General features: G+C 35.4%; 1 protein-coding gene across 8 annotated transcripts in view; it reads right to left on the bottom strand.

Annotated features, from left to right (window-relative positions):
- The window catches only part of LOC117341462 (high affinity cGMP-specific 3',5'-cyclic phosphodiesterase 9A-like), an 86,294-nt gene that overhangs the window by 42,523 nt on the left and 16,015 nt on the right, over nt 1-27,756 (bottom strand). For 4 of the 8 annotated variants that reach the window (XM_033903315.1, XM_033903321.1, XM_033903314.1 and 1 more), the window contains exons 3-7: nt 8,249-8,326; nt 7,452-7,495; nt 4,615-4,638; nt 2,001-2,058; nt 725-748 (exon numbers count right to left, since the gene is read on the bottom strand). In XM_033903315.1, coding sequence (XP_033759206.1) covers nt 725-748; nt 2,001-2,058; nt 4,615-4,638; nt 7,452-7,495; nt 8,249-8,326 — 228 coding nt within the window. The remainder of the gene's footprint in view (nt 1-724; nt 749-2,000; nt 2,059-4,614; nt 4,639-7,451; nt 7,496-8,248; nt 8,327-27,756) is intronic. The other 4 variants (XM_033903316.1, XM_033903320.1, XM_033903317.1 and 1 more) reach the window with 3 other exon arrangements.

Raw genomic sequence — 27,756 nt, 5'->3', positions numbered from 1 at the left:
GATCGTAAGAAGCAAGTATGTGTTTCGCCGACGTGTATGTATATATATATTTTTTTTCAAATCCAGTTCACAGCAAAAGAATAAAAGTCTTATTATTGTTTAATTTGCATTTTGTTTTACTTTTAATTGATGGCGTCACTTTATTTCACCCTACGTAACATTATCAATGTTGTACGTACACTATGAAGTAATTATGTTATAACGCCTTGCTGATAGTTTACCCATGGTGATGACATTCAATTTTAGGATATCAACATGTACGCCATTTTGAATTGACTGGGTTTATTATTTTGATCCAGTGATGCTATTGTTACTTGGTTTTCCTTTGTGTTCCTTACTAAAGGAGACATAACTACACTGACAACAACAAACACAATCTAATACAGAACAATTGCTTCATGGCATTCAGGAATAAATTCATTAGTGAGTCAATATTAGGTAGTCAGTAGTTCTGGGTTAATGTGTAGTTTAAAAAGTGAAATTGACCATATCAAACGTTATTATGACGGGAATGGCAGTGAATGTGAATGACTAAGAATGACTTCGTTGTTTCTGTGCACACTTTCTAAGAAAGTGATGTGAATGATGAATGTTTCTTGGTGAATAAAACTACAAAACTATATTAAGCATTAAAAAATAATAGCATCCGTTCCCCGGAAATGAATCAATGGTGGGAATCACGCATGCGTAAGGCTAGGATGAAATAAGAGATGAACTACTTTACCTGCTCAAATCCACATTTTGAGAGCTAAAATACAGATATTGTAATGACTCAAGTACGGGGATGTATCTTTAAATTACATATATCATAATTGGATGTTACTCTCCTTATCAGGCTTAGTGTGTCTCGTCTATTAGCAATAACATTTGTGCCACCAAGACCTGCGGTGACCTTAATCGTACTAAAGTCTATAAAAAGGCCATTGAATTATGTCACATATGAATCTAACTTTGTGTTATCCTATAAATAGAAGAATCGTGACGTGTGCCAGGTATGAAATCCTATAAATAGAGCCGTGACGTGTGTCAGGTATGTAATCCTAAAAATAGAACTGTGACGTGTGTCAGGTATGTATTCCTATAAATAGAACCGTGACGTGTGTCAGGTATGAAATCCTATAAATAGAGCCGTGACGTGTGTCAGGTATGTAATCCTGAAAATAGAACTGTGACGTGTGTCAGGTATGAAATCCTATAAATAGAACTGTGACGTGTGTCAGGTATGTATTCCTATAAATAGAACCGTGACGTGTGTCAGGTGTGAAATCCTATAAATAGAGCCGTGACGTGTGTCAGGTATGTTATCCTAAAAATAGAACTGTGACGTGTGTCAGGTATGAAATCCTATAAATAGAACCGTGACGTGTGTCAGGTATGTAATTATATAGATAGAACCGTGACGTGTGTCAGGTATGTAATCCTATAAATTGAACCGTGGCGTGTGTCAGGTATGTAATTATATAGATAGAACCGTGACGTGTGTCAGCTATGTAATTATATAGATAGAACCGTGACGTGTGTCAGGTATGCATTCCTATAAATAGACTCATGACGTGTATCAGGCATGTATTCCTATAAATAGGTCATTGACATGTGTCAATTATGTAATCCTATAAACAAACTCATGACGTATGTCAGGTATGTAATTCTATAAATAGACTTGTAAAGTGTGTTTCGTTAAATAATGAATAAATATATAAGAAAAGAAATATAAACTATGTTAAATATGTTTTCATGTAAATGTCAAATCAACATATTAGATTCGATGGTTCCTCTAATTAATCCAGCACCAATCGGGAGTAACGTCAAGCAATTACACTGTAAGCTTACATACATGTACAATACATATAAATATACAGGTTAATTGTATAGCCATTATATAATTAACTCATTAAAACATATACGCCGATTTATATGTACGTGAAGGCCGACGAAGGACAGGATTATATTGAGTGCGCATGGGTGCACTTGAGGACGTCATGAATACATGCGTTACTTACTTGCTGAACTGTTCCGTGACGTGGGTTAACACCTGTTTAAAAGCCTCGCCATCGCCTGCTGTGAATGAAAGCTCGTCATTATTATTACACCACAATCATATAAAGGACGTCATTTATTGCTGTTGTTGTTTATATACAATGCTGTACAGTATCAGATAAAATCTACATTACGTGTAAATGTTGTTGTCATCATTGTGTATACAGTATCACATACAATCTACATTACGTGTAAATGTTGTTGTCACAGATCTGTATCAATTGTAAACAGCAGTGTCTAAAACAACAAAATTGGAAGTACTTCGTGGAAACTCTCTAAATACTGTTCTTTTTCAATAATGCTGCATTAAGCTTGGATATTAGTTTCGTCTGTCAAAACAAATGTAATGCTGAAAAATAATCAGGGCTGGTATTAGTTTCTCTAGAAAAACATTAATTTGAAATGTTTCTCTAGAAAATTCGAATGCTTTAATGGTTTTTATTGAAGCATTATGCTATAAGAGCAATTAAGACAACCTAAAAATAAAACATGTCTATACATGATTAACATTTGTGTTAGTTATGCCTGCTGTGACCTCACGCCACAAAGGGAAATGTATGGCTGGAAAAGCTAACACAAATATCACCACTTAAATCAGAGATAATGAACAGAAAATTGTCAGACATCACTGTGGTAACCATGGTGATAAAATGAACGACACATCAGGTTTATAAATCTGGCAACTAAATATAACAAAAGGATAGACACAATCATTAGCTATGAACGTCTGGTTACTATAGTAACAAAGGAATACACACAATCATTAGCTATGAACGTCTGGTTACTATAGTAACAAAGGAATACACACAATCATTAGCTATGAACGTCTGGTTACTATAGTAACAAAGGGATACACACAATCATTAGCTATGAACGTCTGGTTACTATAGTAACAAAGGGATACACACAATCATTAGCTATGAACGTCTGGTTACTATAGTAACAAAGGAATACACACAATCATTAGCTATGAACGTCTGGTTACTATAGTAACAAAGGGATACACACAATCATTAGCTATGAACGTCTGGTTACTATAGTAACAAAGGAATGCACACAATCATTAGCTATGAACGTCTGGTTACTATAGTAACAAAGGGATACACACAATCATTAGCTATGAACGTCTGGTTACTATAGTAACAAAGGGATACACACAATCATTAGCTATGAACGTCTGGTTACTATAGTAACAAAGGGATACACACAATCATTAGCTATGAACGTCTGGTTACTATAGTAACAAAGGGATACACACAATCATTAGCTATGAACGTCTGGTTACTATAGTAACAAAGGGATACACACAATCATTAGCTATGAACGTCTGGTTACTATAGTAACAAAGGGATACACACAATCATTAGCTATGAACGTCTGGTTACTATAGTAACAAAGGGATACACACAATCATTAGCTATGAACGTCTGGTTACTATAGTAACAAAGGAATACACACAATCATTAGCTATGAACGTCTGGTTACTATAGTAACAAAGGAATACACACAATCATTAGCTATGAACGTCTGGTTACTATAGTAACAAAGGAATACACACAATCATTAGCTATGAACGTCTGGTTACTAAAGTAACAAAGGAATAGACACAAACAATAGGTGTTAACAAGGGACAACATATCGACTCTGTTAGAGTGAACAATGTATCGTGTACAATGTATCGTGTATCGTGTCAATGTATCGTGTCAATGTATCATGTACAATGTATCGTGTATCGTGTACAATGTATCGTGTCCGTGTATCGTGTATAATGTATCGTATCAATGTATCGTGTACAATGTATCGTGTATCGTGTACAATGTATCGTGTATCGTGTCAATGTATCGTGTTCAATGTATCGTGTTCAATGTATCGTGTACAATGTATCGTGTATCATGTACAATGTATCGTGTCAATGTATCGTGTACAATGTATCGTGTATCGTGTCAATGTCTCGTGTATCATGTACAATGTATCGTGTACAATGTATCGTGTCAATGTATCGTGTCAATGTATCGTGTACAATGTATCGTGTATCGTGTCAATGTATCGTGTATCATGTACAATGTATCGTGTATCGTGTACAATTTATCGTGTATCGTGTACAATGTATTGTGTACAATGTATTGTGTACAATGTATCAGGTATCGTGTACAATGTATCGTGTATTATGTATCGTGTTTCGTGTACAATGTATCGTGTATCGTGTACAATGTATCGTGTACAATGTATCGTGTACATTTATCGACACTGTAAAATAAACAACTTTAGGATATACTGTACATGCACACAGAGAGGTTTAAATAACCTATAGTTGGGTGGACTTGGGTGGATATTTGACTTGGGTCGATATTGGACTTGGGTGGATATTCAGTCATGTTTTCATTTAGAAATAGATATACATGTAAGACATGTTTAAGGTTTGCGAAATATGTATTCAAATACTTATCGGAATGATAATTATGTCCTTATTTTAAACTTTCACTCTTCAGATTTATAACTTAAAAATTCTAAAAGAAATACTGACTAGTTTACAGGTTGAGGGAAAGTGAAAACACAGATAAAACACTAATAACATACCTCCACCCAAACCGTCCAGGTCAACTACAGCATGCAATAAAAACGGAAAAAAACTGATTGAAATCTAGGAATTATAAATATGTAACGGAAGAAGAAAGGGGAAGTGAGGGATTACTAGGATAAGCCTCCGACATAATAAATTGTATGAACACATATGTTATATTTTTACAAATGAAATGTCGAAAAATATTCATTCTATAAATGTTATATTTTTCACTAGTAAAAAAATATCAATTCCCTTGTTTGACCAATCAAAACACTGCTTACAAAGGCAATGGGGTAAATTGAAATAAAAGACCTAACAGTATGTTCAGTAATACTGTGGCGCACTTTCAAAATATTAGCCCTACTCGTGAAATTTATTTGGTATTACTGAAGACACTATTAGATACCCTCTATATATTTAAGTCTCAAGTTCTTATATACATCTATTGATTATACATGTAAATGTGAGTTTAAGTCATATACACATTTGTATCCCGAGTTTATCACATAACTGGCCCGTTCTGCCAAGTCACATGACCATGTCATACATGTGTAATTGCACTACTGTGACGTCATAATTGATATGTGACGATGTTGTAATAAACATATGACGTCGTATGATTGTCTGCGTTGGCGGAAACGTTCGATCCGAGCCGGATTTTATAATCACCAAAAAATTGAAAGTTTTTTGCTTATATTCTCATAAATATAAGTGAAATGATAAATAGAATCTTACACTCGTGGCCATGTCGTTTGAAATTTATAAAACGAGTTCAAAAGTTTCATCTGCCACTCGCTTCGGACATATCCAATTATTGAACTCGTTTTATAAATACCATATGACATAGTCACTAATGTAAGATCCTCTATATATACAGGAGACAGTGTGACAGGGCCAGAGACAACTCGGGCTACTCTATATATACAGGAGACACGGTGACAGGGCCAGAGAAAACTCGGGCTACTCTATATATACAGGAGACACGGTGACAGGGCCAGAGAAAACTCGGGCTACTCTATATATACAGGAGACGAGGTCATGTACGCGTGAATAATTTGAATATACGGTAAAAATAAAAACATTAACCATTGGGTCGACATGGTCAATCAGTGTAAAGGTTTTGGACGGATGCGTTAACCTGGGGTAAATCCTGTAGAGTGTCGTTACTGGACAGGGTACAGCTAGTCTTAAACATCGTACAATAAGGTCTCGGAGGACTGTTAATCTGTGTTGTCTGAACTCCAATGTCCTGACTGGTCTGACTCTGTGACTTCCGAATCATCTGTCAACATGTACAGGCCGTGTAAACACTCAGTGACAGTCAGGATGTGTCATCACCTGGACCACTGGGGACTCTGACTCTGACGACACTGAGGACTCTGGGTACACCTATTACTGACATTTCCTTTGTGGTTGTTTGTGAAGAATGTTTCCCTCACGTCTCTCTATCCAAACAACTCTCCAAAAGGTGGGCTTCCTGTTGTGTTCTTACTGACGCACCCATCGCAAACGTCAACGGTGGAAAAATATCCCCTCGTTTATTTTCCTTTTTTAGTAAATGTATTGTGAAAAACAAACCGACATAATACTGAAACAGTCATTCCAACAGATAGCTGTCGTACCACCTTGGTCAGAGAGTTCTCCCCATTACCCGGAAACTAAATCCTGTTATCTGTTAGGCTTCACCAGGTTTGTAACAGTAAGGACGTCAACAAAACTCGCGAACCTGTTAACTCGTAATAAACTAACATTGGTGGGAGGTCATGGGTGAACTTGTTTATTACATCTTGTTTATCAGCTTCGTCTCGCTCCTGATGAGGGCAGTTACCTGGTTTCTTTGAAATCGCCATGAATGCCATTTTCCTGACGTCTTGGTGGCTACAGAGAGCTGTCCAAACCAAACCAGGGCTGATAATGCTCTAGATCCGTCCTTGTTAATACCAGAGTATGCGGAATTTTCAAAAATATATTTCAGTATTTCCAGTAACATCACATCTGGGAAACGCTAATTTGGTCGCTGGTGCACAATTTGGCATCGAAATTCGGTTGTTACAATTAATGGTCCACGACTCATGGGATTGGGAATCAAACTCATAAAAATGGACGGATATGTTGTTCCTGTTGTAGTCCGAAAAATTATTATGAGAAAAAAAAACAAAAAAAAAACAAAAAAACAACTTGCAGCACCGGATCACCCACTCAAGGAATATTTCGCTTGGGCCTCGTATTCAAAATGCAAGAAAATTCCAGTAAAGTGAAAATGTCAACACACAACTTTCCTTTTGCACAATAAATAAATACCACAGGTTGGTAAATGACAGCGACAATTCAAATAGAAAGGTCTCATATGAAAACCATGTGTTCCTGAGAAAAATACGATCCCCACAGTGCGAATACATACTGTAGACCAAAGCAGCCATGGTGTCACTGTCATCCATATTATTTATTCGTGGAGAAGTCGCGCCCATTTCCGCAATATTCAGTTTAGTTCTTGACAAAAATACTCACTTGACGTCAGCGTTTTGTGCTTAGGTCTTTTAGTAACAGGAGAAAACGCTAAAATTGCGTAGATAAGTCCTTTCAAAATGGCGTCGTCTAGTTGACGTTCCGGTAACGTCACAAACAGACGACGTCATAATTATGTTACTGATTCCCGCGCTTATTAATCTGCTGAGCCTTTTTTCACTGCGTATAAGCTAATTTATTTGCAGTCAGAGTTTACTAAGCTGAAGAAGGGAGAGATGTAAATATAAACTAATAGCAAAGCAATATTCGGAGTTGGGTTACTTCCCCTTAATTTTGAACATTTCTCAAACCCAGTACATAATCACAACAATAGTACGATACTCACTGTTTGCTAAGGTGGGTGATGTGATGTTAACTTCATAAGGCGACCTACAACATAAACGGGTCGTACTTCAAACCATTATAATATTGATAGCCGTAAGAGATGCGGGAAAAGCAGACAATTCTATCTATAAATCTGTAATTGAATATACTGAACCAGTTGACACTGTTTTGTGTTCTATGATGACAACTACCATATGTCGCTGCAACATTGATGTATAGGTACTCTACAAATGTACCGCCATATACTGTATATGTTAAGGATGAATTTAAAATTATTCAAAACTGAAAAAAATAAGCTATGATAGTCTGGTTCTTATAAGACCGATATGTCATGATATATTTAAAGTACTTCACTTACAAATTAATGCTATTTCATTATGACTCAGTTTGTGACATCTTTGCTAGGCTACGTTCTATGTTCATATACATGTATTTTCTTGATAAAGCCAAATGCCACCCTATATATTAACAAGTAATTAGGCGTTTTATTTTAAGTTTTATAGTACACATGTTCCTACCTACAGGTGATACTAAAATGACAGGACTCATTTGTTAAGTTAGCCTTGTTTTCTCTTCATTTTCTTAACTTTTTTGTCAAACATTCCATTATTCAACATTTCCACACCTGATTTTTTTTTATCAAAATTATTACTTTTTAATCCCTTTAAATAAGGTAATTTCAAATCTAATTTAAGATATTTCAAAAAAGAATTTCAGATTTCGTTTCAGTTTAATTATTCTAATAATTCCATGATTTATCCAGTATTAATAGTAACACATATTAATCTCTATACTTACGACGCTACGTTCTTCGCCATGGACGGTGATATTGGTACCAGGGCCCCATCGCTGTCCCTCAGTGTAATTCCCGAGTATCTACAACATATATTAAGGAACACGTTTAATTGTCATGCTTTTCCATTCAATAAATGTATCAAAATAAACAAATAAGTTGGTATTCAAGGGAGACACGACACCAAAAAAAACGTGTTTTTTGTATTCTGTGACATTAGTACAATGTGTGGCATGGTGATGTGTACCCGTCAACTCACGCGCGAAGGTCAACAATACGTTCACACAACAAAAAGACCGACAACAGATAAGTTTATAAATAGTTGTCATTTTTAATGTAGACGTGGATAAAATGAAATCTACATTCCAAAATTCAAACAGCTTTTTTTAGTATTCTCAAATATAGATACATGTTTAAAGTTAAAGTAAGTTTGCTTTACAGACGCCGATAGGACTCCCCCCCTCTGCTGGACTCTTTAATATATTATTGTATATAATTGCTACTTTATATTGATCTATAATTGTACTGGAGTTTTTCTACCAAAGCGTATATATTCTATTCTTTAAAATATTGCTATCTAGAGCTGATACAACACTCCCCCTCCCCCGCCCCAACTCCCGGAAGATTAGTCAAGGTTTTGACTACTTAAGATATGAAATGGCTTCTCCTCTCAGATGTTATCGACTGATATTGTTTTTCCCTCTTGTACTATTTCCGATTGATTCCTCAGCCCTTATAAAAGTACTTGTCTCCGAGGTTAACTCTCGTTACTATTACTATCATATACATTTCGGTCATGTCCCCTCCACATCTGGTCTCAATGTAGATACATCGCAGTCATTCAGATATTCAGTTTGCATGTTAACGAAGCAGATTGCTTTATAAAAAATATAATTAATAGCTGAGAAGTTCCTCGGTATTAATTTGCTTTAATTTGTCAATAACCACGATTTCCAGAAAACATTCTGTTTGCACGAGCCGCGAGATTAAAACGTGAGAAATCTGCTTCACGAGACAACTGTTTTGCATGCTCAATAAAACAGGCTAATTTATATCATTCTATTAACTGTATGATATAGGTCGGGTGCCTTGGGGATATTTCGACAGACACGGAAGCCAGTTCCATAATATTCTGTCCCCTGAGAACATAAATATATTTGTTGTACAAGGATTAAAATGGTAGGTGTTGGGAGGTACTGTGGTAATACACTCCGATTCCCCCAATCGGCCCTGAGGGGGGATGGGGTCACGTGCCATACCACGTGGGTTTTCTCCCGGAACTCTCACACTAAGGGCCGTCAAGAGTGATTATTATAAGTTGGTATAACTTGTTTAACAGTTGTGAAATAGATACAGTAGGAAACTGTATCCCCCAGTGTCTGTCTTCTGTCTGTTTCCTTCGTTCTTGTTTATACTGAGGCTAAAAATCTTCTCATTTAATATCGATATACTACCCTAACTATTTACGGAATACATTATTTCCAGAATACATTATTAACAACAGCATACACAATTTCCAGAATACATTATTTCCAGAATACATTATTTCCAGAATACACTATTTACATAATACACTATTTACAGAATACACTATTTACAGAATACATTATCTACAGAATACACTATTTACATAAACACTATTTACAGAATACATTATTTACAGAATACATTATCTACATCAACACTATTTACATACTACACTATTTACAGAATACACTATCTACAGAATACATTATTTACAGAATGCGTTATTTACATAAACACTATTTACAGAATACATTATTTACAGAATACATTATTTACAGAATACACTATTTACAGAATACACAATTTACATAATACACTATTTATAAAATACACTATTTCCAGAATACATTATCTACATAATACACTATTTACAGAAACACTATTTACAGAATTCACTATTTACAGAATACACTATTTACAGAATGCATTATTTACAGAATACACTATTTACAGAAAACTCTATTTACAGAAAACACTATTCACATAATACATTATTTACAAAATACATTATCTACAGAATACATTATTTCCAGAATACACTATTTACAGAATACATTATTTCCAGAATACACTATTTACAGAAAACACTGTTTACATATACACTATTTACAGAATACACTATTTAGAAAATACACTATTTAGAAAATACACTATTTACAGAATACATTATCTACATAATACACTATTTACAGAAACACTATTTACAGAATACACTATTTACAGAATACATTATTTACAGAATACACTATTTACAGAATACATTATCTACAGAATACATTATCTACATAATACATTATTTCCAGAATACACTATCTACAGAATACATTATTTCCAGAATACACTATTTACAGAAAACAATAATTACATAATACACTATTTTCAGAATACATTATCTACAGAATACACTATTTACATAAACACTATTTACAGAATACACTATTTAAATCATACACTTTTTAGATAATACATTATTTACAGAATACATTATTTACAGAATACACTATTTACAGAATACATCATTTACAGAATACACTATTTACAGAATACATTATTTACAGAATACATTATTTACAGAATATACATGTACTATTTACAGAATACACTATTTACAGAATACATTATTTACAGAATACACTATTTACAGAATACATTATTTACAGAATACACTATTTACAGAATACATTATTTACAGAATATACATGTACTATTTACAATATAATTATGGCCGTATATGTATATGAACACAATGTTACATTGATTGTTCGATGATTTATTCATTACTTCAATTTTATCGATAATAGAAAAGTTTGAATCACTTGTTGATACATATACAAAACCCCCTGTTTATAACGCCTACGTATGTTTCGTGTATTAAATTGTCATCGTCCGCTTAAATACGGCAAAATACAACCCAAAAACAATTTCTTTATTGTTAAAACAGCCTTAATTTGTAGGCCATATCTTCCTTGAAATATTTCAAGTGTCTCTGTGTAAACAATTTTTTTGTTCCAATTTCGCGTTGGTGTAATTAATGTTTGTGCTGTATTTACATGGCCGCATTCTCTTGGTTGTGTACAAATATGATTAAGCATACCTCGTTTACTTGTGAACATGTTAAAAACTACGTAATTCGGACACCTCACAGCTTTGGACAAGGTTAAAGTTAACTAAACACCTTGGTAATTCGGACACCTCACAGCTTTGGACAAGGTTAATGTTAACTAAACACCTTGGTAATTCGGACACCTCACAGCTTTGGACAAGGTTAATGTTAACTAAACACCTTTGTAATTCGGACACCTCACAGCTTTGGATCAGGTTAATGTTAACTAAACACCTTTGTAATTCGGACACCTCACAGCTTTGGACAAGGTTAATTTTAACTAAACACCTTGGTAATTCGGACACCTCACAGCTTTGGACAAGGTTAATTTTAACTAAACACCTTGGTAATTCGGACACCTCACAGCTTTGGACAAGGTTAATTTTAACTAAACACCTTAGTAATTCGGACACCTCACAGCTTTGGACAAGGTTAATTTTAACTAAACACCTTGGTAATTCGGACACCTCACAGCTTTGGACAAGGTTAATTTTAACTAAACACCTTAGTAATTCGGACACCTCACAGCTTTGGATCAGGTTAATGTTAACTAAACACCTTTGTAATTCGGACACCTCACAGCTTTGGATAAGGTTAATTTTAACTAAACACCTTTGTAATTCGGACACCTCACAGCTTTGGATCAGGTTACTGTTAACTAAACACCTTTGTAATTCGGACACCTCACAGATTTGGACAAGGTTAATGTTAACTAAACACCTTGGTAATTCGGACACCTCACAGCTTTGGACAAGGTTAATGTTAACTAAACACCTTTGTAATTCGGACACCTCACAGCTTTGGACAAGGTTAATGTTAACTAAACACCTTTGTAATTCGGACACATCACAGCTTTGGACAAGGTTAATGTTAACTAAACACCTTTGTAATTCGGACACCTCACAGCTTTGGACAAGGTTAATGTTAACTAAACATCTAAGTAATTCGGACACCTCACAGCTTTGGACAAGGTTAATGTTAACTAAACATCTAAGTAATTCGGACACCTCACAGCTTTGGACAAGGTTAATGTTAACTAAACACCTTTGTAATTCGGACACCTCACAGCTTTGGATCAGGTTAATGTTAACTAAACACCTTTGTAATTCGGACACCTCACAGCTTTGGACAAGGTTAATGTTAACTAAACACCTAAGTAATTCGGACACCTCACAGATTCGCATAAAGTTAATTTTAACTGTATTAGTTGATGTCTGGTGATATCCAGGTACTGTTTATATTAAGAGGTATCTTATATCAGAGGTTATTGCGCAGAAAACATTCGCTAAGTTATGATTGATTAGGGGTCATACATGTGGTGTTTACAATAGTCATTGTTTCTGATCGATATTCGAAGTGTGAGCAGCTGTTTATTTCTCAAAAACTGGAGTTGAGAACGTGACCATTCGCCGGGTATGAATGTAGATTATATAAATATTGACAGATTTCTTTACACACAAAAACATTCAGTGGTTACTAACACGCGTCATGCCTAATTTTCATATCAACATCAACTGTAATAGTATTGTCATAAATAACATGTTGCGAACTAACGTGAATAAAATAATAGAAATGCGAGAACAGTTTTATCCCATTTTGGGGGTTTTTATCAGTTTTTTTCATATTGATAAGTGACACTTTAGGTAATACCTTACACCATTATACCACAACCAATCGTTGTGTAACCTCTTTTAAGCTGACTATTCTGTGCTTTGTTAAAAGAAAATAACCTTTTTTTGTTTAGTTTATGAGAAGATAAACCAATGGGGCACCTGATCAATTGTTCTTAAACGTCACAATATACCTCGTGCTACATTGAATTTATCACCACATCAACTAAACAAAAAAGGGTATTCCTCAATTAACTGAACATACATATTAAGCGGCATCTTATTTTAGATTTTCGCGGTAGAAGCATTCTGCTTGATTATGGTTGCGATTCTCGCAGTTTCTATATATTGTTTTTTTTTTATTTTTTATTTTTACATGTATTGTCTGTACGGTATTCCATCGCCGTGCTAATCTGTTTATACATGTACTAAGGCACCGTGCCAATCTGTTTGTACTAAGTTACAATATATTGTTTTCCGGTAATTCAGCACCGTGCTAATCTGTTTGTACTAAGTTACTGTATATTACTCACTAAAGTGTTAGAGTGTCAATGTAAATATGTTTACAATATTTCTTAATGACAACTTAATTATTCTAAAGTGATCATTATAGTATCGAGGGGATTGGATAATGATATATGTATATAAAAATCACGTGACAGTTATATAAGGACACTTAAGCATTGAACGGCTTTCAGTTGGCATTCATAGTCAATATGAATGCCAACTGGACAGAGGCAAATTCCATGAAGCGCGCTAGCGATTCATGTTGAATTTGCCTCTGTCCAGTTGGCATTCATATTGACTATGAATGCCAACTGAAAGCCGTTCAATGCTTATATTTACCATCTGCGATTTTTTATTTGTCGTGCGATTTTTTTTTTTTTTTAATTTTCAAATTCAAATTTCAGTTGGCAGTTCATAAGCTGGTGGACTCGCAACTGAATTGGTAGGGTTATATAGTGGCAGTGCCATACAATGGAAAATATACGTTCTTGACGTTAGATATGTACCGTCTAATGCCGCGTGTATCGACGACATATCTAGACATCTGATAATTGACACAGCAGGTATCTTTACTTGTGTGATTATCATAAGTACATTATTGAAACGATCTACGTCATCTTTTATATGAAACCTTACATAAATTCATACCACTGTGTTCCATAACCATGTTATTTAATTGCAATTTTCCATACGCTCTTTCGTTGGTTAAATGATAGACCTAAAAATGTAACGGGTGTTTGATGACGTCAAAATTATTTTGGCGACTTTCTTGCAATCATCCGATACTCTCGTACACAGACCCAATCGATGATCATTAACATGGAGTTGTGTTGTAACAACATACGCCTACATGGAGTCGAGATTGTAACAAACTCCCTTTGGGTTGTGGAAGTTTTATAACAATGCCTGCGTGTTCTTATTCAAAATCATAGATATATCTGTCATTGTTGTTATCAGTTAGTTTGCAGATTGTTCTATGTTTCGCGGTGTATTCAGATTGTTCTATGTTTCGCGGTGTATTCAGATTGAAGAGTAGGTCTATATACAGACAGACCAATTTATTATCTATGCCAGTTCTTTATTAAATCGTAAAGTTAAGCATCCTTAATGAATTAAATGCATCCCTTTAATATCACGAATCTGCTACTTAAATTGGCCCAAGACTGTAATCTTGAAATATTGACGGATGTGATTACCGTTAATGGGTTTTGGTGAACTTAAAATTTAGCGCACTCAAAATTTGTCCCATTACTGAATTGAAATGAGATTAGCGCATAAGAATGTTTGTTGAAATAAATAAAATCTAGCGATTTAACGCGAATGAAATATATTGAAACGCTAAAAAAAAATTTCTTCTATTGCCATGGGCGGGGTTACGCTGTCTTTCAGCGACTTTTGCAAATGGCTGTGTTGTGCATGAACAAACTTGACTTGAAAATTGATTTTGAGTGCAGATCACGCCAGGTAAATGTTTTATGTTTGTCCTCAACAACAGATGGGTGTTATAAAATACCAATAACATTTTATCAAACTTAAAAAGGTTATAAAATACCAATGAGTTAAATGATTATTAAAACTGTTGAAAAACGTTTAGTTTAAACTCATTTACATGAACTGTATTTGCGTTTCGATGGGTTGACATGGTGACCCTTGACAGGGACTATTTTTAACCACGCGGTTCAATACGTTTTGATTGGCTAACGCCTGAAATCCGCTTCACGGGGTCACAGAAATATTAACATGCAAAATGTTTATACACCTTTCTAGCAATTTATTGTTTTTGATTTAATAAACTTGCTAAATATTTGTTGTGGTTGGTAATAAATTGTAGCACATTTTATTTCCAAAACTTCCAAAAATTGTCATTTTTGCATATTGATTGGAGCCATTTCACTTACGGTTATACCCCACACTCCAACTGATATCATAAAAAGTTACACACTAAAGTGTTAAGAGTGCCAATGTAAATATGTTTACAATATTTCTTAATGACAACTTAATTAAGTAATCATTAATGTACCGAGGAGATTGGATAATGATATATTTATATAACAATCACGTGACAGTTATATAAGGACACACGTGATTGACGTTAGATATGTACCGTCTAATGCCGCGTGTATCGACGACATAACTAGAAATCTGATAATTGACACAGCAGGTATTTTTACTTGTCTAATTATCATCAGTACATTATCGAAATGTTCTACGTCATCTTTTATATAAAAACTTACATAAATTCATACCACTGTGTTCCATAACCATGTTATTTAATTTCAATTTGTAATACGCTTTTTCATTGGTTAAATGATTGACCTAAAAATTAACGATGTTTTGATGACGTCATAATGGCGGTTTTTGTATGTATGTTTAGAGTATTTCAACCTTAAACGGACATGTTGTTAATTGTATTTCATGGACGAGGTTAGAATGAGAGACTTACCTCAGGGACATGTACATCATCAAACAAACTTGTGTCTACTCTAGATTATCGCTTGACGTTACAAACAACAAACAAACATGGGACCCTACCGACTATTACATGTCGTGTATATCATGTGACCCTACAAACTGTTACATGTCGTGTATATCATGTGACCCTACAAACTGTTACATGTCGTGTATATCACGTGACCCAACAAACTATTCCATGTCGTGTATATCACGTGACCCTACAAACTGTTACATGTCGTGTATATCATGTGACCCTACAAACTATTCCATGTCGTGTATATCACGTGACCCTACAAACTGTTACATGTCGTGTATATCATGTGACCCTACCGACTATTACATGTCGTGTATATCATGTGACCCTACAAACTATTCCATGTCGTGTATATCACGTGACCCTACAAACTATTCCATGTCGTGTATATCACGTGACCCTACAAACTATTCCATGTCGTGTATATCACGTGACCCTACAAACTGTTACATGTCGTGTATATCACGTGACCCAACAAACTATTCCATGTCGTGTATATCACGTGACCCAACAAACTATTCCATGTCGTGTATATCACGTGACCCTACAAACTGTTACATGTCGTGTATATCATGTGACCCTACAAACTATTCCATGTCGTGTATATCACGTGACCCTACAAACTGTTACATGTCGTGTATATCATGTGACCCTACCGACTATTACATGTCGTGTATATCATGTGACCCTACAAACTATTCCATGTCGTGTATATCACGTGACCCTACAAACTATTCCATGTCGTGTATATCACGTGACCCTACAAACTATTCCATGTCGTGTATATCACGTGACCCTACAAACTGTTACATGTCGTGTATATCATGTGACTCTACCGACTATTCCATGTCGTGTATATCATGTGACCCTACAAACTATTCTATGTCGTGTTTATCATGGGATCCTATATGACAGGTATCATCCATTGAGTCTGAACATTCCCACCCCATCAGGTTACACGTAGGTTTCACAATAAATTGTTTCTTGGTTGATAATGTTTAAGTGTCATTATAATCAACGTGTCACTCACTTAAACGTCACGTGTCAGGTAAATGTATATTGTCAACGCTCGACCAAATGTAAACTTCGTGATATTAAGCGGATGTTGGATAATCGCGACCAGATAGATTGCAGAAATGATCTTTTTAATGATAGTAACCGTGTAAATTGTAATAAGTTGCGTACCTACCGCCTATATAAAAATGAAATTAGTACAAGTTTTTATGATAAAAATATTAGAAATAGATCACACAGAAGAATTTTGTCTAATTTTAGAAGTTGTTCTCTGCCATTAGCTATAGAAACGGGTAGATACGCCAGGCCAATAATTCCTTTACAAGAAAGGAAATGTATATATTGTACATCAAATCATGTTGAGGATGAAACTCACTTTTTTATTGATTGCGATTTTTACTCTGACTTGAGACTTTTAGTTTTTAATAAAGCAGAAGCTAATTTTCAGAATTTTAATGCTTTATAAAAACAGCAAAGATAAATTAATATTTCTTATGAAAGAAGATAACTCACAAAAAGATGTCGCCAGGTTATTGTTTGATATGTACCAAAGAAGACAAAACTTTTTATCAATAAGTCTTAATATTAATTGACTCTCAAGATTTTACTGTAGTAGTGTCTCATAAGCCAAATATGACTGGGTGTTGATGCATTTTAACGTTTTTAATGAAATTATGCTTGTATTTTATGTATATTTTATGTATCAATACGTGACACTCTAATAAGCATATCTGAATCCGGTATGACACCAGTTAGTGCATGTTTACACGTTCCCTTACAGTAGAGGTAATCAGGTCACATAATGATGAGGCTTTTCGTCAAGGAACAGAACCCAAAGCCATCCTCACAGGGGTGAACGCTCAACTAAAGGTCAAAAGTGAGGCATTGTCAAGGGAGACCGAACCCAAAGCCTTCCTCACAAGGGTGAACGCTCAACTAAAGGTCAAAAATGAGGCATTGTCAAGGGAGACCGAACTTTACTTACTTTAAACATATTTTATTTCAATTAAGGAAAAGGGATTAGGCACAAGTTATTGCAACTTACTAAGGCCTTCTCCCATTACACATATAAACACATGTATATTACATATAGAAATAGGCATAAAGTTTGAATGACTATGAAAATTTAATACAAACACAATAGTTCACAAGAACTTTATAAATATTTTAAAATCTGTTGCTGGATTTTATGAATAAATGCACAAGTCTAAAAATACGACAATTTAGATCTACGGAAAATTGAGTATTACCATACAATAGAAGTTTTAAACTAGGTTCTGTTCCAAAGGCATTTATATGTTGTAGCATAATACGTCTTTCCTGAGCATAAAGGCGACATTCAAATAAAAAGTGAAAGGCATTCTCACATGGATATCCACATGAGCAAGCTGGATCATCAACAAGATTTACACGATACAAATCGAACTTAAGTGGACTACACTGGTGTCTTAGTCTGGTGTGCATAATATTGAATTTTCTTTCACCCAAACCGAAATAGATAGGTGGGGATGGTTGCACGTTTAAAGCCAAGGAATTTACAAATAAAGGTAAAGAAGGTAATGATCGTCCGGATAAATCTAATGAATTCCAACTACGAATAGTAGATGGTATAAAAGAACTATTTGTAAGAGAAAGCCGAAATGGAGGAACTCTGTAATTATTATTATTTCTAAGAGGATATCGGTTATTTTCTGCTACTGTAGATGGTAGGAGATCATTCAAATAAATTGGTGTTAAGTTATTTTGTATTTTATATAAAAGTTGGAGTTTTCTTCGATTTCTACGATTTGATAGGGTATCTAAACCTGATTCAAAATATAAATATTCGATATTTGCATAAGACGGAAGGCCTGTTATGATACGAATGGCCTCCCTTTGGGCTTTCTCCAACAATTCTGATTCGGCTTTGGTGCAACCATCCCATACCTCACATGCATATTCTAAAACTGGTAAGATGAATGATTTGTAAATTCTTAAAAGACATTCACGGCTTAGTAAAAACTTCAATTTTCTTAAAACGTTAATTTTCTTCATAACAGAACTGTATATTGCGTTAATGTGATCTCCCCATTTGGCATTCGAATTAAAATATACTCCGAGATGTTTATGGTTGTCAGTAAAAATCAAATTTTTCCCATCAAAGTTCAATTCTAGGTCTTCGTCTAAGTCATTAGAATTAGAAATAAATATTACATCAGTTTTGTCTGGATTAAATGTAACTAGCCAAGTTTTAGACCAAAGATTTAAAGAAGTTAGATCCCTATTTAAAACAGTTTCAATTTCAAGACAGGATGACGAAGACATTAGCATAGAGGTATCATCTGCAAAAAGACGAGCAGCTGACTCAAGAACATCGGCAATATCATTTATATATATTAAAAACAAAAGTGGACCTAGGATTGAACCTTGGGGAACCCCTGCTAAATTTAAACCCAATTGAGAATATGAATTGTTTAAAAAGACTTTTTGTCGTCTGTGACATAGATAATTTTGTAACCAAGAATGTAACTCTCCACAAATTCCGTATGATTGAAGTTTGACCAGAAGACCCTTATGCCACCGAACCCAAAGCCTTCCTTACAGGGGTGAACGCTCAACTAAGGTCAAAGCAAGATAGACGCAATAGGGAGATATTAGGAAGAAGAAAGTTGTTTAGAAAGAGTGACGTGATAAAGATCTCGTTGTTTGCTGCCCTCTTACAAATCCTACAATAGTGACAGCAACAAACAAGATATAAAGCCTTTAAAATGTCATGTTTTATTTTAAATACAGATCATTGTGTGATATCTGCAATATTGTACAATAAGGAGTAAAATGACAGAAAATCGATTAAGTCGAAGGTTTGTGAATAAAGCCGACAGGATGATAACCAGTCTAGCAGTCCTTACCAACATCTTAAATACACAAAATAGGAAAGGTTTTAGGTAAAATGAAGAAAACTAATTAGAGGCGAACACATTGATCGATCTCGTGTGTTTCTGTCATAAAGGTGGAATCAATGTAGCAAATCCACAGAACCATTTGCCATATAATGATAAAAATAAGCTTAACGTAAATCTATAAACCCCGATAGCTAATTACCGGGTTTTAGTTGTCGCGTGTGGTCACATCCCATGAGAACAATAGCGCTAATTATGCCGATGAAATCCAAATGAGCCTGAAGTCTGTGGAATTACTACGGCTGCTAATCGCAGGTGATCATTAAGAGATCTCCGATACATCGACCCAAGACAAACAAAACTGGGTAAAACACACAAGCGTGGGGAGATGACAGACTGACACATCACAAAATATTTACAGTTGCTATGACTACGAATGTAAACTTTACCTATTTTACAACAATTGCGAAACAAGTTATATCAATTTATATCAATCAAGCTGGTTAGCCCGGAATGATGCGCGCGAGGGGTCTTACTGTGGGAGTAAACTGGAGTACTCTCAGAAAACCCACGTGGTCGGGCAGGTGACTCCTAAAGCGTTTAAACCCCGGCCGTCTAGGTGTTAATATGTTACTATGAATCTACGATAGTGATAATTTAGTCGGTTGTTTGATATTTTGGGCTAGTTAGACTTCAATGTGTAACTCGTTCTGTTCCGAGCATTGAGTAGGGAACACAAGGTGTCATCAGTAAATAATGCGTTATGTTAAGGGACAAAACTTTTGGATGGAAAGATAAAAAGAAAGTTCATTTATTTTTATTAAGACAACAACATGGAAAAGAAACCATAATCCCTACTCAAATTTGAAAAACGAAAGAAAGTCCGATTAAAAATAGACTTGCGTGGAAAAATGACAAAACTTTCACCGCAAGAAAACCAATTGCATATTTTCGAGTAGGTTTTATTTTCTCAATGGATTTTCATGTTACATATAGAGACTGCATCTCTCTCAAAAACAATGGGTTAACCATTGTCCTTGATTTATCCGAGCTGTGCCGATAAACTGTACATATCCTCAATTATCCTCTCATCATACGTTGGGGAGTAATGTGCCGCGCATGCCTGCTGTCATGTTCCGTGTATTTAATCGTAATTAGAGGCTTGCGTTGACGCCATGACCGAGGGCTATGATCAATATCGAATCTCCACAGTTTTATCGGCCAGGTAAACATGTTGTATTATTGGAAACACTTTCACGAAGATCAGCCAGCTTAAGGCTGATGTATCAGGGTTGTTCATCACAGACAAATATCGGCTACATCTGGTCATCATTTGTGAGGTTTGAAACACAAATTGGGAAACAGGATATCACTTGTTTATTTATAGTTGTTTGTGCTATTTTCGTCGTGTGTCATACATTGTAACATAATTGCTGAAATTGATGAATTATCCTACAATCGCAACCAAGATGAACTACTTTTATAATAGCAAACTTATTCCTTTTTTTTTCTATTTTATTAGCCTTATTATCTGATCGCCATTCCCAAATTCCTGGGCCACTTTCGACACTCATACTAATTAGATATAAACAGAATGGCTCAAACTTAGGTTATCGATTTAGACAATTATAAATACAGTCGAAATGAATACAAAATGACTTAAAGGTCTATCAAATATGGCCCTAGAGGACAAAGTGATGATTTATTTGTCACCCAAATAGTATTCATATATTCAAAACTAGTTTCTTCAAAATAATCCATAATTTTGCTCATTTTCAAACTTAAACTAATAACTTTACTAAGTGTATATATATATATTCTATGTCCATTGATCTTTATCATATGTGATGTGTTTTCTTTAACATATATGTGTTTTTGACATTGTTATTATATCATGCTCTTCATTTTGGAGGAAATAAAGGCAATAATAATAATAGATTTACACGGAGAATAAGACCAGGCGCAACAGAATAGTCAGCGTCTTTTGTCTCGTCGATACACAAGGCGCTAACTACCATACACAAGGCGCTACCTATCATACACAAGGGGCTGCCTATCATACACAAGGCGCAACCTATCATACACAAGGCGCTATCTATCATACACAAGGCGCTACCTATCATACACAAGGCGCTACCTATCATACACAAGGCGCTATCTATCATACACAAGGCGCTACCTATCATACACAAGGCGCTACCTATCATACACAAGGCGCTATCTATCATACACAAGGCGCTACCTATCATACACAAGGCGCCACCTATCATACACAAGGCGCTACCTATCATAAACAAGGCGCTAACTACCATACACAAGGCGCTACCTATCATACACAAGGCGCAACCTATCATACACAAGGCGCTATCTATCATACACAAGGCGCTACCTATCATACACAAGGCGCTACCTATCATACACAAGGCGCCACCTATCATACACAAGGCGCTACCTATCATACACAAGGCGCTACCTATCATACACAAGGCGCCACCTATCATACACAAGGCGCCACCTATCATACACAAGGCGCTACCTATCATACACAAGGCGCTAACTACCATACACAAGGCACTAACTACCATACACAGGGCGCTACCTATCATACACAAGGCGCTACCTATCATACACAAAGCGCTACCTATCATACACAAGGCGCTACCTATCATACACAAGGCGCCACCTATCATACACAAGGCGCTACCTATCATACACAAGGCGCTAACTACCATACACAAGGCACTAACTACCATACACAGGGCGCTACCTATCATACACAAGGCGCTACCTATCATACACAAGGCGCTACCTATCATACGCAAGGGGCTGCCTATCATACACAAGGCGCTGCCTATCATACACAAGGCGCTACCTATCATACACAAGGCGCTAACTACCATACACAAGGCGCTACCTATCATACACAAGGCGCTAACTACCATGCACAAGGCGCTACATATCATACACAAGGCGCTACCTATCATACAAAAGGCGCTACCTATCATACACAAGGCGCCATCTATCATACACAAGGCGCTACCTATCATACACAAGGCGCTAACTACCATACACAAGGCGCTACCTATCATACACAAGGCGCTACCTATCATACACAAGGCGCTAACTACCATACACAAGGCGCTACCTATCATACACAAGGCGCTACCTATCATACACAAGGCGCCACCTATCATACACAAGGCGCTACCTATCATACACAAGGCGCTAACTACCATACACAAGACGCTACCTATCATACACAAGGCGCTAACTACCATACACAAGGCGCTACCTATCATACACAAGGCGCTAACTACCATACACAAGGCGCCACCTATCATACACAAGGCGCTAACTACCATACACAAGGCGCTACCTATCATACACAAGGCGCTAACTACCATACACAAGGCGCTACCTATCATACAAAGGCGCTACCTATCATACACAAGGCGCTACCTACCATACACAAGGCGCAACCTACCATACACAAGGCGCTACCTATCATAAACAAGGCGCTAACTACCATACACAAGGCGCTACCTATCATACACAAGGCGCTACCTATCATACACAAGGCGCTACCTATCATACACAAGGCGCTACTTATCATACACAAAGCGCTACCTATCATACACAAGGCGCTAATTATCATACACAAGGCGCTACTTATCATACACAAGGCGCTACCTTTCATACACAAGGCGCTACCTATCATACACAAGGCGCTACTTATCATACACAAGGCGCTACCTATCATAAACAAGGCGCCACCTATCATACGTACCATACCCCGACACCCACAGCAGTTGTCCCTTACCACAAACTTGGTAATTAATTACTAACCTACCGTGGTACTCAGCTACATCAACTCGTTATCATTTAATTTACGGTACGTAAGTCTAGCTACCTTCTGATCATCAGATAACCACATTAGGACGTTTCCTGTCCGTGTATAATTTATAATATCCCCTTTTAAGTCCTGGCGTCACACTGGTCGCTGCTAACAGATCTTTACCAGGCCATGTCTAATTAATGAGATTAATTCTCTGGCGTACAAATCTGTCAATTCATCTCATCTGACACGAGATTGTGTATTTACTATATATAGTTCTGACTGTTTAATAGCTGCACAGATTGATACTCCGCGTAAGAGACACGGCTAAATCCGGAATCTAATTAGTGGTATAAAATGGTCAGTAATTAGTGGTATCAAATTGTCAGTAGTTAGTGATATAAAATGGTCAGTAATTAGTGGTATAAAATGGTCAGTAATTAGTGGTATAACATGGTCAGTAGTTAGTGGTATAAAATGGTCAGTAATTAGTGGTATAAAATGATCAGTAGTTAGTGGTATAAAATGGTCAATAATTAGCGGTATAAAATGGTCAGTAATTAGTGGTATAAAATGGTCAGTAATTAGTGGTATAACATGGTCAGTAGTTAGTGCTATAAAATTGTCAGTAGTAAGTGGTACAAAATGGTCAGTAGTAAGTGGTACAAAATGGTCAGTAGTAAGTGGTATAAAATGGTCAGTAATTAGTGGTATAAAATGGTCAGTAATTAGTGGTATAAAATGGTCAGTAGTTAGCGGTATAACATGGTCAGTAATTAGTGGTATAACATGGTCAGTAGTTAGTGGTATAAAATGGTCAGTAGTTAGTGGTATAAAATGGTCAGTAATTAGTGGTATAAAATGGTCAGTAATTAGTGGTATAAAATGGTCAGTAATTAGTGGTATAAAATGGTCAGTAGTTAGCGGTATAAAATGGTCAGTAGTAAGTGGTATAAAATGATCAGTAGCTAGTGGTATAAAATGGTCAGTAGTTAGTGGTATAAAATGGTCAGTAATTAGTGGTATAAAATGGTCAGTAATTAGTGGTATAAAATGGTCAGTAGTTAGTGGAATAAAATGGTCAGTAGTTAGTGGTATAAAATGATCAGTAGTTAGTGGTATAAAATGGTCAGTAGTTAGTGGTATAAAATGGTCAGTAATTAGTGGTATAAAATGGTCAGTAATTAGTGGTATAAAATGGTCAGTAGTTAGTGGAATAAAATGGTCAGTAATTAGTGGTATAAAATGGTCAGTAATTAGTGGTATTAAATGGTCAGTAGTTAGCGGTATAACATGGTCAGTAATTAGTGGTATAAAATGGTCAGTAATTAGTGGTATAACATGGTCAGTAGTTAGTGGTATAAAATGGTCAGTAATTAGTGGTAAAAAATGGTCAGTAATTAGTGGTATAAAATGGTCAGTAGTTAGTGGTATAAAATGGTCAGTAGTTAGTGGTATAAAATGGTCTGTAATTAGTGGTATTAAATGGTCAGTAGTTAGCGGTATAACATAGTCAGTAATTAGTGGTATAAAATGGTCAGTAGTTAGTGGTATAAAATGGTCAGTAGTTAGTGGTATAAAATGGTTAGTAATTAGTGATATAACATGGTCAGTAGTTAGTGGTATAAAATGGTCAGTAATTAGTGGTATTAAATGGTCAGTAGTTAGCGGTATAACATGGTCAGTAATTAGCTGTATAAAATGGTCAGTAATTAGCGGTATAAAATGGTCAGTAGTTAGTGGTATAAAATAGTCAGTAATTAGTGGTATAAAATGGTCAGTAGTTAGTGGTATAACATGGTCAGTAGTTAGCGGTATAACATGGTCAGTAATTAGTGGTATAACATGGTCAGTAGTTAGTGGTATAAAATGGTCAGTAGTTAGTGGTATAACCTGGTCAGTAATTAGTGGTATAAAATGGTCAGTAGTTAGTGGTATAAAATGGTCAGTAATTAGTGGTAAAAAATGGTCAGTAATTAGTGGTATAAAATAGTCAGTAATTAGTCGTATAAAATGGTTAGTAATAAGCGGTATAAAATGGTCAGTAGTTAGTGGTATAACATGGTCAGTAGTTAGTGGTATAAAATGGTCAGTAGTTAGTGGTATAAAATGGTCAGTAGTTAGCGGTATAACATGGTCAGTAGTTAGTGGTATAAAATGGTCAGTAATTAGTGGTATAAAATGGTCAGTAATTAGTGGTATAACATGGTCAGTAGTTAGTGGTATAAAATGGTCAGTAATTAGTGGTATAAAATGGTCAGTAATTAGTGGTATAAAATGGTCAGTAGTTAGTGGTATAAAGTGGTCAGTAGTTAGTGGTATAAAATGGTCAGTAATTAGTGGTATTAAATGGTCAGTAGTTAGCGGTATAACATAGTCAGTAATTAGTGGTATAAAATGGTCAGTAGTTAGTGGTATAAAATGGTCAGTAGTTAGTGGTATAAAATGGTTAGTAATTAGTGATATAACATGGTCAGTAGTTAGTGGTATAAAATGGTCAGTAATTAGTGGTATTAAATGGTCAGTAGTTAGCGGTATAACATGGTCAGTAATTAGCTGTATAAAATGGTCAGTAATTAGTGGTATAAAATGGTTAGTAGTTAGTGGTATAAAATGGTTAGTAATTAGCGATATAAAATGGTCAGTAGTTAGTGGTATAACATGGTCAGTAGTTAGTGGTATAAAATGGTCAGTAGTTAGTGGTATAAAATGGTCATTAGATAGCGGTATAACATGGTCAGTAATTAGTGGTATAAAATGGTCAGTAGTTAGTGGTATAACATGGTCAGTAGTTAGCGGTATAACATGGTCAGTAATTAGTGGTATAACATGGTCAGTAGTTAGTGGTATAAAATGGTCAGTAGTTAGTGGTATAACCTGGTCAGTAATTAGTGGTATAAAATAGTCAGTAGTTAGTGGTATAAAATGGTCAGTAATTAGTGGTATAACCTGGTCAGTAATTAGTGGTATAAAATAGTCAGTAGTTAGTGGTATAAAATGGTCAGTAGTTAGTGGTATAACCTGGTCAGTAATTAGTGGTATAAAATAGTCAGTAGTTAGTGGTATAAAATGGTCAGTAATTAGTGGTAAAAAATGGTCAGTAATTAGTGGTATAAAATAGTCAGTAATTAGTGGTATAAAATGGTTAGTAATAAGCGGTATAAAATGGTCAGTAGTTAGTGGTATAACATGGTCAGTAGTTAGTGGTATAAAATGGTCAGTAGTTAGTGGTATAAAATGGTCAGTAGTTAGCGGTATAACATGGTCAGTAGTTAGTGGTATAAAATGGTCAGTAATTAGTGGTATAACATGGTCAGTAGTTAGCGATATAACATGGTCAGTAGTTAGTGGTATAACATGGTCAGTAGTTAGTGGTATAAAATGGTCAGTAGTTAGTGGTATAACATGGTCAGTAGTTAGTGGTATAAAATGGTCAGTAGTTAGTGGTATAACATGGTCAGTAGTTAGTGGTATAACATGGTCAGTAGTTATTGGTATAAAATGGTCAGTAGTTAGTGGTATAAAATGGTCAGTAGTTATTGGTAAAAAATGGTGAGTAATTAGTAATATAAAATGGTGAGTAATTAGTGGTATTAAATGGTCAGTAGTTAGTGGTATAACATGTTCAGTAGTTACTGGTATAAAATGGTCAGTAGTTAGTGGTATAAAATGGTCAGTAGTTAGTGGTATAAAATGGTCAGTAGTTAGTGGTATAAAATGGTCAGTAATTAATGGTATCAAATGGTCAGTAGTTAGTGGTATCAAATGGTCAGTAGTTAGCGGTATAACATGGTCAGTAGTTAGTGGTAAAAAATGGTGAGTAGTTAGTGGTATAAAATGGTCAGTAGTTAGTGGTATAACATGGTCAGTAGTTAGTGATATAACATGGTCAGTAGATAGTGGTATAACATGGTCAGTAGTTAGTAATATAAAATGGTGAGTAATTAGTGGTATTAAATGGTCAGTAGTTAGTGGTATAAAATGATCATTTGCCCTTGTGTGTTGACCCTGTTGTACATTTTGTCCCTGTGTGTTAACGCTGTGGTATAT

The sequence above is a fragment of the Pecten maximus genome, chromosome 13 (assembly GCF_902652985.1).
Source record: "Pecten maximus chromosome 13, xPecMax1.1, whole genome shotgun sequence".
Taxonomy (NCBI): domain Eukaryota; kingdom Metazoa; phylum Mollusca; class Bivalvia; order Pectinida; family Pectinidae; genus Pecten; species Pecten maximus.
Note: the sequence above shows the minus strand (reverse complement) of the source record. Positions and strands in the feature narration are given on the sequence as shown.